This window comes from Sitophilus oryzae, unplaced genomic scaffold (assembly GCF_002938485.1).
Source record: "Sitophilus oryzae breed Bouriz unplaced genomic scaffold, Soryzae_2.0 scaffold_1244_pilon_pilon, whole genome shotgun sequence".
In the NCBI taxonomy this organism is placed as follows: domain Eukaryota; kingdom Metazoa; phylum Arthropoda; class Insecta; order Coleoptera; family Curculionidae; genus Sitophilus; species Sitophilus oryzae.
This window is the reverse complement of record NW_022145887.1, coordinates 360182-373614: the sequence shown is the minus strand read 5'-3', so window position 1 is coordinate 373614 and position 13433 is coordinate 360182. Positions and strand designations below refer to the sequence as shown.

At 28.3% G+C, this 13433-nt stretch overlaps 1 protein-coding gene across 1 annotated transcript in view; it reads right to left on the bottom strand.

Moving 5' to 3' along the window:
* Window positions 1–632: 632 nt before the first annotated feature.
* LOC115874217 (large neutral amino acids transporter small subunit 2-like) overlaps window positions 633–13433 on the bottom strand; it is a gene marked incomplete at its 3' end in the record, with an annotated part of 60545 nt that continues 47744 nt past the window's right edge. Inside the window, exons 2-9 of the mRNA XM_030889309.1 lie at window positions 13062–13184; window positions 11399–11405; window positions 11292–11339; window positions 10993–11108; window positions 7419–7515; window positions 7276–7350; window positions 4651–4965; window positions 633–777 (exon numbers count right to left, since the gene is read on the bottom strand). Coding sequence (XP_030745169.1) covers window positions 633–777; window positions 4651–4965; window positions 7276–7350; window positions 7419–7515; window positions 10993–11108; window positions 11292–11339; window positions 11399–11405; window positions 13062–13184 — 926 coding nt within the window. The remainder of the gene's footprint in view (window positions 778–4650; window positions 4966–7275; window positions 7351–7418; window positions 7516–10992; window positions 11109–11291; window positions 11340–11398; window positions 11406–13061; window positions 13185–13433) is intronic.

The following is a 13433-nucleotide window of genomic DNA, read 5'->3' as shown; positions in this document are numbered from 1 at the left end:
AGACCAGTCAATCTGGAGGTTGAGGTGGAAGAAACTAATAACCAACCGTTCTCAACGGGAATGTGTAGATAATGATCTCCTATTTAACCCCTCAATAGTCCCATTTGGTCCCAGTAGGGGAAGTTAGAAAAAAAACCGCCGCCATCTTGGATTTTTTCGTTTTTTTCAAATATCTCCGTTTGCATTACTTTTTTCGAAAAAACTAAAGATATGTTTTTTGTAGAGAATTAAATTTAGAATATTTTACCTTCAATCATTTTTTTCCCTAAAATAAATAGTAATAGAGATAGAGCAATTTTTTACTATACGTTTTATAAATTTAAATCAGCTATAATTTTTGCGTTAACAGTATAGTGTTAATATAGATAAACCAAGTATAAATTTAAGCATTAAAACAATTTAAAATAACGCTTAAATATTATTTATTAAATAAAATTATTGTTAAAAAAATTATTATTAAATTAAAGTTATTAAATAAAATCTGCTATGACGTCATCCTGAGCGTCATTTTCGTCCTCAATTAAAATACAAAAGTTGTGCCACTAATTCCGTAGCATTGACCACACCTTGAAGTAAACATTTGAAACATTTAAAAGCCAGTTTTCTACAAGAGCAATTTTTAGAGCACTGACTCCCTTTGCAATTGTAAAATATTAATTTTAGTAGCTCAGAAGGTGCCACATCTTCTGTTGATTGAATAGGCATGAAATTGCCTTTTTGGTTTTTCTTCCATCCATATTGTAAAGGATCTAACTTGATACTAATCCATTCTTGAATCTAAAAAATACAACTTATAACATTTCCTATAATAGATATATCTTTACAGGTACCTGAAAGTATGTCCTGAGTAAAGGGAGTTTTGCTGAGTTCTCAGTTGGAGGCAAATTTGCTAAATTAAAGGTAGTCTTAAGTGCTTGTCTTGATGTAATCCTATTATATAGAGTGTATCTCAGATGGTTCGTATGTTTAATATAGCTTGGGCAGTGATATACCTTTAAAAGATAATTTAATCCTGACTGAAACAAGTCATCTTTGTTAGGATTTTTTCTAAAAATAAACATATGAACCATCTAACATCTGAGAATCCCTTAAGACTACCTTTAATTTATCTAATTTGCCTCCAACTGAGAACTCTGCAAAACTCCATTTACTCAGGACATACTTTCAGGTAGCTGTAAAGATATATCTATTATAAGAAATGTTTTAAATTGTATTTTTTAGATTCAAGAATGGATTGATTGGTAACAATTTAGATCCTTTACAATATGGATGGAAGAAAGATAAAAAAGGCAATCTGACACGTATTCAATCAACAGAAGATGTAACGCCTCCTGACCTACTAAAATTAATTTTTTGTAATTGTAAAGATCAAGAAGTTAGTGCTCTAAAAATTGCTCTTGTAGGGAACTGGGTTTTGCATGTTCTTCAAAATGTGGTCATTGCTACGGAATCAGTTGCACAAGCTTTTGTATTTTAGTTGAGGCTAAAATGACGCTCAGGATGACGTCATAGCAGATTTTATTTAATAACTTTAATTTCATAATAATTTTTTTAACAATAATTTCATTTAATAAATAATATTTAAAAGTTATTTTGAATTGTTTTAATGCTTAAATTTATACTTGGTTTAGCTATATTAACACTACACTATTAACGCAAAAATGATAGCTGAATTTATAAACCGTATAGAAAAAAATTGCTCTATCTCTATTACTATTTATTTTACAGAAAAAATGATTGAAAGTAAAATATTCTAAATTTAATTTTCTACAAAAAACATATCTTTAGTTTTTTCGAAAAAAGTGATGCAAACGGAGATATTTAAAAAAAAAAAATCCAAGATGGCGGCGTTTTTTTTTCAAACTTCCCCCACTGGGACCGAATGGGACTTTTGAGGGGTTAAATAGGATATCATTATCTACATATTCCCCTTGAGATTGGTTGGTTACTAATTTTTTCCACCTTTACATACTTATAATACTCGGCTACGTTTACTGGCCTAAACTGGTAGAGACGAGCTTTAACAACAGCAAAAAATATAACGTTAATCAAAAGTAATAATAATCATCTATCAAAGAAAGAAATGGAAATTATATAATCATAGAAACGTCTTCTTATATTTTTATGTTTTTTTTTATTTTTCTCTAAAACCATATGGAAATTTGGAAAAGTATAAACGGATTAACCATTTTCGAAACAAGCAAATATTTTTATAAAGAATGCATTTTCTCAAAATATCAGTAATAAAAAAGTGTTTCCTCTTGTAAAGACCGGGGACATACTGTATATTAGCGGTTGGTTGAAAGAATTTTGAAGGAATTTCTTCAATCAACGATATCAGGTTATAGACACGAGTGGTTATAGGGGAACATTAAAGAAAATCAAAACGATTAAAACATCCAAGACCAAAAACAATTTTTATTTGCTTTTTTTAAAACATTTATTGTCATATAAATATCTGATATCTTTGAACACTTGGATATACAAAAAATACGGATGAATACTTCAAACGCTCGATCATATTTTACTAAATATATTTAAGAAAAATAAATATTATCTAAATAAGTATTTATTCAATTCAGTCAACTTGCTAACCTTATTTTTATAATTTCTAAAAACGATTTTTTCTAAAAAACATAAAATTATGAACTCAGTCTTGTATTATTAGTGCCTGATATCCTCGATGGTTTAAGATATATACAATTTGATGTTAAGTTTGAAATGTTAGATGTTAAGCGGCTTAAAACAAGTGATAACACCTACCTCTAATTTAAAAATAATAAATGTTTATTAGAAAATTAAATGAAAATCAGCTGGAATGTATTTAAGGTATGCAATAATTTACTTTAAATCTTGAATGTAGAATGAAATAGTTGGAGCTATAAATAGAGAGGATTGATCATGGAATGCAATATCTCTCAAACGAGAAATATATGTCTAGTGCAGACTGAAAACTTAACAACAAAAATCAGATGCGTGTATTTATACAAAAGTGACAAACAAATTTTCAAAATACGTTCTATATTTGTCATATTCTCTAGAATTTTATTATTAAACAGCAAAACAAAAATGTGTCTATGGGATATTTAAATCTTCTTAAGAATATCTGAACTAAAATTTATAATATTTTTTACAAATATTAGTGAAAATGCTTTTATTTATATTTAGACAGTTCTATTGCCCTATTATCAATGACAATTTTTATAATATTTACATATTTTTTATGATATGCGATGTTAAATAAATTAAAAATATGATATTTTGGTCCAAAATTTTATTCAAATGTAAAAAAATTAACTTAAATGATTCAAACTTATAATTACTACTTAACTAAAAGGAACATCTATAATACTGAGCATTCTAAAACACCGACTGGTATCTATATATTGTTGATACTTGGGTTTGGCACAGACTTATTGTCTTTGAGTTTAAAAAATTGTGTTGTACATTACTTTCATCTGCAAAGTTTATGATATAATATTATGATAAAGATAGGGAAAGTCTAGCTAAAGCGAACATATAGTAAAATAATATCTTTTTCGTTTGTTTGTTTACGAAAACCTTCAAGATTTTCAGTCACTTTTAAGAATAATTAAAAATAATCAATGAAATAATAGAATAACTAATGAGTAAAATCAAAAAAACCAAACAAACTAAAAAAATTATATAATATAAAGCAAAGAGAAAACACTAAAAATTGTAGCAAAAAGTAAAAAGAAAATGTATAAGAAAATTTATGTATGTGGTAACAGATTCAAAAATAAGTTGCCATAAATAATCCAAAACTAAACTACAGTCAAAATAAAACTGCCCAGAAAAAAAATTCAATTTTTTTTTGGACTTCTTGGTTTCTTTGAAAATTAATAAATATATCTGAAGATATAAGTCATAATAGATAGTTTACAAACTAGTTTAAATGTTATCTAGACTTTCCCTATGTACATAATATGATCATATAAAAATAACATCACAGTAAGAATAGAAATGACATATCATAATGAGCTTTGCTATATCTATCACTGAAGTTCTTTTAACAACAGTGATTCTGTTAATTGTGACAGCTTTTATTAATCTTTAAAATTACAACATATAAACTGTTGTTATTTGTATTTCCTTTAGCAATTATACAGGGTGAATCTTCAATAAGTGCAAATATTTCTTGGGGCTGGTAGATTTCGATAAAAGAAACATATATTCTCTTTACCGTTTTTCAAATAAGTCCAAAATAAACGTTTTAGAATGTTTTAGAAAGTTTGAGAATTTAAAAAAATTTGACGTGCGCGACTCCGAAAATTGGAACCGCGAAAAACAATGCTTTTGACGATAAGTTTATAATCTGTATAATCTGTGGACGTACTTTAGTCGTGTTCCTAGGGTCAAAATATACCACCCCTAAAATTATTTGCACTTATTTAAGACTCACTCTATATATGTACTTTCAATTGCAATTTATTTAACGTTTAAAATGGTAAAGCTTAAATTGAATTGTTATTTCTGTGTCTACATAGTATACGTGTTTTATGAATATACTATGTATTTTTTAAAAAAAAAAAAAAAAAAAAAATAATTAAGAATTAAAAAAAAAAAAAAAAAAAAAAAAAAAAAAAAAAATTTTTTTTTTATCAAACACAACAATTTTTGAGCCCAAACAGTTGCTTCTTTTCGATTTCCCAACACAAGCAGGGAACTTTGCAAAGAGACTGTAATACTATCGAAGAAGTTCTGCAGCCACCATGGTTTCGGTTTCCAAGATATGCAAACGAAGTAGACCGGTACCGATGAAAAAATCATCAGGAAACCCATCCCTGTTTCGTAAGGGCTGGCCACTATTGGTACTACGGTAACAAATACCGTAGCTATGAGATAGATGACGGGCCAGATGAGGTGTACTTTGATGGGTCTATCCAAGTCAGGTCGCTTCCATCGAAGCCATGGGAGGCAAAGAACTGACACACTATACTTAAGCTAAAAATTAAAAATTCTATTTTTTTTTTTTTATTATTATATAATACAGATAATACTGAATTGAAATATATTGAATCGTGGCCAGCACGGATTCATAAAATTTGAACGGACGAGTCGTTAAAAAGAGTCCTAATAATTGAACAGGATCGCAATGCGACTCGTTCGTTAAAAAAATCGATGATAAAAAAATCATATTAACCACCTATCATAGAATGAAAACGAAAATAAATAAAAAAGTTTTAAAATTCAAGTTTTTTTTTTTTTTTTTTTTTTTTTAATTCTTTTTCCAAAAATCAACTTTATTTTTTTTGTGGTTAGTTTTTAGAAAGTCAAAAAACTAATTCCACATTCTCCAGCCACTTTATCAGGGCTATTTAATCGTTTTTTGAGATTTTCAAATTAGCTGATAATTTGTGAGATACACAGGCCAACTTGATTTTTTTAAATACGGACCTGCATTTTTTATTTCAGGTTTCGAAAGAATTCGGTTTTCTGAGTACAAGATATTGATATATTAAATATATAATACTATATATTATATATATATATACTATATAATATTATATATATATTATATATATATATATATATATTATATATTATATATATATATATAAATATATATATATATATATATATATAATAAAAAAAAAGAGGAAGTCTTGACCGATCAAATATAACCAAAACTAATAAAATAAAAAAAAAAAAAAAAAAAAAAAAAAAAAAAAAAAAAAAAAAAAAAAAAAAAATATACATTTATTAATTTAATTATAATGTTTTATTTTTTTTAGTTTAAATTTTTTGCTCTAAAACGTATCCCCAAGAATTTTTTTTTTTTTTTTTTTTTTTTTTTTTTTTTTTAGTATATATATATATATATATAATATATATATTATATATACAATATATAAATATCGAACGAGCGTAATGTGAGGAGTAGAAGACGTATGGTATAATAATATTTTCAAAAAAAAAAAAAAAGTTATTTTTTCTAAATTTCGAAAAAATCGAAAACGCAGAAAAAATTAAAAAAAAAATAAAAGTAAAAAGAAAAATTTTTGCTTGTCCGTAAAGGGGGGAACAAAAGCTCTCTCCACTCCTACAACCGGTTTCTACCCTTCATCAGTTGGGCTGTCCAGGGGCTGGGTCTCACCGATACGGCAAATAAAACTTCTTCTATATCAATAGACGATGTCGTAAAGTGTCGGTGAGATATTAGTGCATCTCCGTCAAAAGATGGTAAAAGCGTTTTTCGGCCCGCTCAAATATCATTGAAAGGAACAAAATTACAGCTTATGATATAATAAACCTATATTATATTACAAAAAAAAAAATGTTTTTTTCTAATTTCGAAAAATCGAAAGTAAGAAAAAATTAAAAAAAAAATAAAAAGTAAAAAGAAAATTGTTGCGATGAATATAATCAGGTTAAATAATTTAAACATCCAAAGTCGGACTTGAAATTATTTTAAATAATAATTAAACAGTTTTGTTGTATCCAGTAACCAAAACAAAAAAAAATAAAGTGTTGTATATCGTTGTACTCAGGACACTGAATGTTTTCAAAGCATCAAATAAAACATGCAGGTCCGTATTTAAAACAAGTATCTCACAAACTATCAGCTAATTTGGAAATCTAAAAATATTATGAGATAGCCCTGATAAAGTGGCTATGAGAATGTGCAATTAGTTTTTTGATTTTGTAAAAAGTGACGACAGGAAACGACAGGAAAAAATAAAATTCATTTTCAAAAAAATCCGCTTTTCTCAAAAAACTCAGCAATCATTGAAATTTTTGGAACTTTTTTAATAGCATGTTGGCGAACATCCCAAAGTGCAACTTTGTCCCAATTTAACCATCTTCTTATCTATTAGGGTTTCCGAGATACCAATGTTCGTACCTCGAATTTGTAGCACCCTGTATACTATGAGCTTGGGTACCCAAACGTTTGTAATATAGGTAATAACAATGATATAAATATGGATAAGTAATTATTACCTTAGTAATATAATTTTATGTTCTATTATATTAATTTTATATATTCATAATCAAGGATATTAGTAATAAAATAAACTATAATGCGTGATTCGATTCACTACAAAGAATCGTATTCCCTATAGTGAGTGTATTATGTTACAATATGATAAAAAAAACGGCGTCAACCATGGCTTAAAGTGGAGATCTCTGTCATTTTATATGAAAAATTATATGGGGAATCTCATCGATGTTCATTTCCAAACCAACTGGAGGCCGCTTTTTTTCGATCATACGGAATCTAAGTTTCTTTTATATGTTTTATCGATCGCTTACCCACGTGGCAAACCCAACGTAATTAATCAAAACGTCGATGTCCGATACGGTCAAGTAAAGGGCAGACAACAGCGCCTAAAACATGAAACAGGGTACGTTATAGCGGAAACGGTGCGGGAAATAACAAGATTTTCCGGATTTACCATAACCAGGACGGAAGGCGTGGGGGTCAGCCTTTTCTCCTGGATCATGGTGAGGATTTCCGGCATTTGTCCGTTGCACGCGCCAGCATAGAACAAGCTAGAAAAAATGACGAAGTCGTATTTTACCAATTTGCCGATATGAAATCTAGAGGTGGGAATTCTAGTTCCTTAGGAGGAACTAGTTTTTTAGTTCTAGTTCCTCCAGAAGGAATAGTTCTTTGAACTAGGTTTTTAGTTCATAATAGTTCCCCGACTAACATTGACATCCTCGTTGCTTGCTAATGGTTTTCGTTGTCAGTCAGAACTAATCACAGTATGACCTATGTATACTTTTTATAATGAAGGTACGAATATAACGAGAAGGTAATTGCGTATCGTTAAAAACTATAGGTAAGGTTTAATTGCAGAATAAAAAAATAAAAAGAACTCAAATTAGAGTTTTTAAAAATAACTCGGCAAAAAACTTTTTGAAAAAAAAAAAAAAAAAATTTTTACGAAAAATTGCATTTTTCCTCATCTTCAAGCTCTTTGTTTTTGTCTAAAAAAAATAAAAAAAAAAAAAAAAAAAAAAAACATATTTCTTAATTTTAGGGACCTTAAGTGAAACCTTCCTATATAATATTCAAAGAACAAACTAAAAATCAACAACAGTATCCACTACAATTATCACAGTCTCGATTCCGGAATAGGTCCTGAGGATCTAGTTCTTTGAGAAACCCAGGACTAGTTCCTTTCATTCCGGGGTCGGAATATGTAGTTCATTGGAACCAGTGCGTTCACGAACTACACAGCTCTAATGAAAACTAAAAGAATTTCAGACTCCATTTTCTTTCTTATTTTTAAAGAACGTTTCATGCAGATGTATCATTGGACCGTGACAAGGTGAACTAATCTAAAATCCTACTACTGAGCTTATCTTTAACAGGGTGGTTTCAGGAAAAACAGTGCGCCATCGATCGTCGGGGAGATTCCCCCGCTTAAAAATTATAATTTTTATATCAACATAGTCCGATGCTGCTTTGTTTTGTATCTACAAGTTGGTTGGAGTTTAAAGTCTTATTTTTTCCGGTTTATTATAATTTCTTCCGAGTGCTTTTAGTCAAATTCGAATAAATTTTGAGAGTAAGTACTGATAAAGTGTTACATATTTTTAGTCATAAGAGGTTTTTTGGATGGCTTCAAAATGTTTACACGAGTAATTTAAATACTGCTTAAACCTATCTAAAACAGAAGTACATAATGGATCCATCGTTCTACGAAAAGAAATCCAAAAAAAGCTAGCAAAACGTTTTTCGTCTTTATCAGTCGTAAATCGATGCAGTTGTCGTGAGTAAATATAAATATAAGGACAATAGAAGGTCCAAAATTCTTGTTAGTTTCAATAACTGAATCATTGTCTAGCACGCTCAACAGAAATGTTGAAGTAATCCAGGGTAGTCGAACTCGTATCCGTGGAAACTTGGTCCGAGGGGCGTAGATAGGTGTAAGCTATGGGGGTGGTACTATGATTAAGTCGCAAAAAAATCACCGTCGGAATTTTTTTTGACGAATTAAAACGACGGCGATTTTTCTGTCTTCAAAAAGATATAAAAAATAAACACAAAAATAAAATATAACGGATTTGTAAATAACATAAACAAAAATGAAACAACGAACGTATTAGTTAACTTTCTATAAACTATAAAAAAAAACTCTAAACTTATCAAACAAAGTATAAAAAACTATAACTATAAACTAAAAACTACAAACTAAAAAGTTTTCAGTACGCTGTTTTGAAAACCTATCAATAACAACATCAACATTTATTTCAATATCTTATGGATATTGAAATTAGAGTTAACCCCACTAATCGGTCCTGGCCAATAAGAACACTTTGTGTGCTTAATTAGGTCGAACATATTATAAATAACGATTATAATCAACATAATTAAAAGCATACAAAGTGTTCTTATATGTCGGATTTTAATTTAAAAAAATCCTTTCATAGTCAATGACTATTTCAATTCTCGTATCTCGTCAAGCGTCAGGGGGGGGGTACTGTCCCCCAGTACCCCCCCCCTTATCTACGCCCTTGTGTCCGGCAGCATGTTCTGCACATAAAAATAAGTAAAAAAAATCCTATAAACTTATGTCGCAAAATGGTTCATTTCGGAGATACAGGGTTTAATCTGTTTATTTCAATTTTTTTCAATTGAAAAGTTGGTATTGGGGGTTTTAAACATGAAGAAATTTAAATTCGATGTCAATATAATATAATGCTACTTGTATGCTAGCCCGCTACATATTTTTTACTTTTTGAAGAGTAAATACTTTTCGTCCGTCCCTGATGTATTACTTATCGATGAAAAAATTAATACATTTTTTTTTTTTTTTTTGTCAAAAATGACATGTTTGGGTAAAAATCGCTTGTGAGCAATCGTCCAAAATATTGGACATGGAAATCAATAATGTCATAATTGACACAAAAGTATACATAATGTTGACTGGATAGTTTTATTATACGAAATAATATATTTTTTTTTTTTTTTTTTATTTTAATACCTAAGGTACAGAAACTGTTTTTTATCATAATTTTTTTCTAGAAAAAATTCAGATAGTTTTAAAAAAACGAAAAAAATCTTTTTTTTATTCATCTATCGTATAGTCAACGCATATTTATTTTTTGTCCAATAATGACATGCGTTGACTATTTCCATTCTAAAAAAAATACCCATTTACTTTTAGTGCAAAAATTTTAAATAAAATGCATTTTTTACGTAAAAATTAACGGAAATCGTAATTTTTTTTCACTCAATAGTCTTATACAGGTACGGATGAAAAGATATTCTCAAACCAGTTAAAAAAATGTAGGATGGTTCCTCTATCTTCATGTTAAAAAGCCCAGATAACTAATTTTTATTAATATTTATAATTTTTATTCATAAACACAAAAAAACAAAAAAAAAAAAAAAAAAAGAAAAAACGAAATAAAAATAAAACTTGACACACCCTGTATCTCCGAAAGAAAGCATTTTAGGACATTTTTTTTTTTTTTTTCTTTACTTTTTTTATACGCAGAATATGCCGGCGAAGATTCCGGAATATCACAAGTTTCGAGCACGCTATATACAGGGGTGTCCCAGAATAAGTGCAAATAATTTTAACTGGTGGTATGTTTCACCCCAGAAACAGCCATAAGTTTTTTTTTCGCGAAAAAAAATTTGAATTCGAAATTTTTTGAAAAATTTTTTGAAATTATTTTTAGTTTTTTTAGTTAAAAAACATAATTTCTTGATAATATGAGAACATAGAGAGAGAGCAAGAAGAAATCAGAAAAAGACCAGTGGTTCTCAAAAATTTTTAGCTAAAAAATCATTTTTTTTCGAAATTTTCAAAGTGAAATAACTCCGTTATTTTGGACTTATTTGAAAAACGATAAAGAGAAAATATGTTTCTTTTATCGAGATCTACCACCCCTTAAAATATTTGCACTTATTTCTGGGACACCCTGTATATTACTCAATTTAAATAATTTGTTTAGAAGAAATTTGAATATTTAAGGTACCGCGGTTCAAGGAATCGCCGTCAAGATTACCTGGAAGATGTTAGTAGAATTCCATTTACTGCCCCAAATGTAGAAAGTGCTACAAACACTGGTATGGACAAAGCAAAAGGTCCAAACAAGTGATTAGCAAACGTCACTGCTAAGAGCTATAAACCAATATCTCATATCGCGATAAGGAGTGCTAAAGAAATGCATACGTTTGTCAGTACTACGACTACCTGTCAAGTACCACTAGTGATAAAAGATGTAGCTAAATGGCCAAAGAAATTCTATAAAAACAATAAATTATTTTAGTTAAATTTTAAATACCTTTGAAATAATTATCTTACATAACACGTACTGATCTTTAATTCTTCTATAGATAAATCAGGTAGTTCCTAAAATAATGTTGAAATCATATGCAAGTATTGTTTTTAGTATTTTTGAGCCATCTTACCAGCCATCTGTAAGCAATATAACAGAATCAAAACGAAAGGCAATGATGTTACTCTGTGTTAGTATTTTTTAAAAGGTAAAGTGTTCCATATGCCCTGAAACAAACATATAATTTATTATCTAATAATTATCGATCCTGTCCAACGAAAGGATACCTGACAGTGACAGTTGATGCCTGTCACTTTAATTCAAAAGTAGTTTATTTTTATTTTAACAAAAAAAAAAAAAAAAAAAAAAAAAAAAAAAAAAAAAAAAAAATATTAAATTTGAAATGACAAGGCTGACAAGGATTACGTTATTCCAAATATTGTGAAAAAAAGTGTATAAAACTGAAAAAATGTAAATGCAGAGTTATTTTTATTTAATAAAAACGGTATGTGTACAAATAAAAACAAGAACAAGACACTAACATACCAAAAAAATATTAAAAAAAGAACTATTATTTATTTTTTTTTTTTTTTTTTTTTTTTTTATTATTTATCAATATAAAATTATGTACAAATACAAATTGTTAATATGAATTTTCCAAATAAAAAATAAACAACATAGGTAAGATAAAACAAACTATTTTATTAATAATAACACCTCATCCAATTTTTATACCTAAAGGTGATTAATTAACTTTTAATCTTAATTTTTTTTAAACAGTAATTTTGACATTATTTTTCTGCCAGTACTAAAATGTATTATTTACCTATCGTGTGATGTCGATATTTTTACAGCTGCTCCAGTTTTAGTATGTGTTTAGTTTGATCCTTCTACCATATACGCACTTACTTTGATGCACTTATCTACGACGAAATGGTATACAAAATTTATCGATGGCAACTTCATTGGTGTATAGACTTTCTGCCTGGGCAGGACGAGTATTAACTATAAAACTGTGCTCTGGGTCCACAGTTAATTTTCACTCGAATTTTCCTCCACTCGACTTCAAAAAGATACAAATCACACGTAATAATACGAAACAAAATGCATCATTTTACAAAACGTCAGAGTATTTAACAAAAGTTGACACAAATTATAACCCATAATTTGGCAAGACTTTGACAAGGGTCAAAAATCTAAAGGCGAGTTTATACCCTAGGTTGATACGCATCGGCGTCCGTTTGTCGTTCATCGTTCCGTCCAAATCCAATAAAATTGAATATGATCTGTCATTTTTTAAATAACCAATAAAACTGGTTAAATACAACAAGACACGACGCATGACGATTTATATTAAACCCATCCATAGATAACGTAAAAAATATTCAGAGACAATTCTTATTAGTAAAAGATAGATAATTGGTAAGGACAGTCAGTCTCTGTTTTCCTTCTGTATCGTCTTCGACAATCTTTAATGAGAAAAAAAATACAGAGTATAATAATAAAAAAAAAAAAAAAAAAAAAAAAAAAAAAAAAAATTAAATGCAAAAAATATATAACCTATTATGAATAATTATAAGTACTATATTCTAATTTGTTGGCCGTCAAAGATTATTTAATACAAAATCTCTAAAATAGTGGTAATCAAAATATATGCTATCAAAAAGAATGTTGATAACTATTATATAAAATAGATAAATAAAAATTATTTTTTTTGCTAAAAGAACAACCCCAAGAGGATGTTAAAAATAGCTGAAATCTGAGCAATCAACACTGCTATATCTAACAATTATTACCTGGTAAAGTTGATATCCACCATCAGCTTAATAATAAACAACGCCAGCAGTTTGGCGTATGTAAATACATCCTGTACTCTCGTAGCCCATTTCACATCATAACAATTACAAAAGTGCATACACCTGAAACAATATAAAACAAAAAAACTTTTAAAAAAAAAAAAAAAAAAAAATCTTGTTTCTAAAAGACAAACACCATAGGAAAGTAAAATATAATTTTTTTTTTTTTATCATTAATAAACATACAATAAAACTGACGTAAATCTTTATTCGAACTGACATTTTCAGCAAATCTTGTTTCAAATGACATTTCAGCAAGCCTCTTCGAATTGGAACTGATGTTTTATTTAAGCTCTTTTATTGACAGTGTAT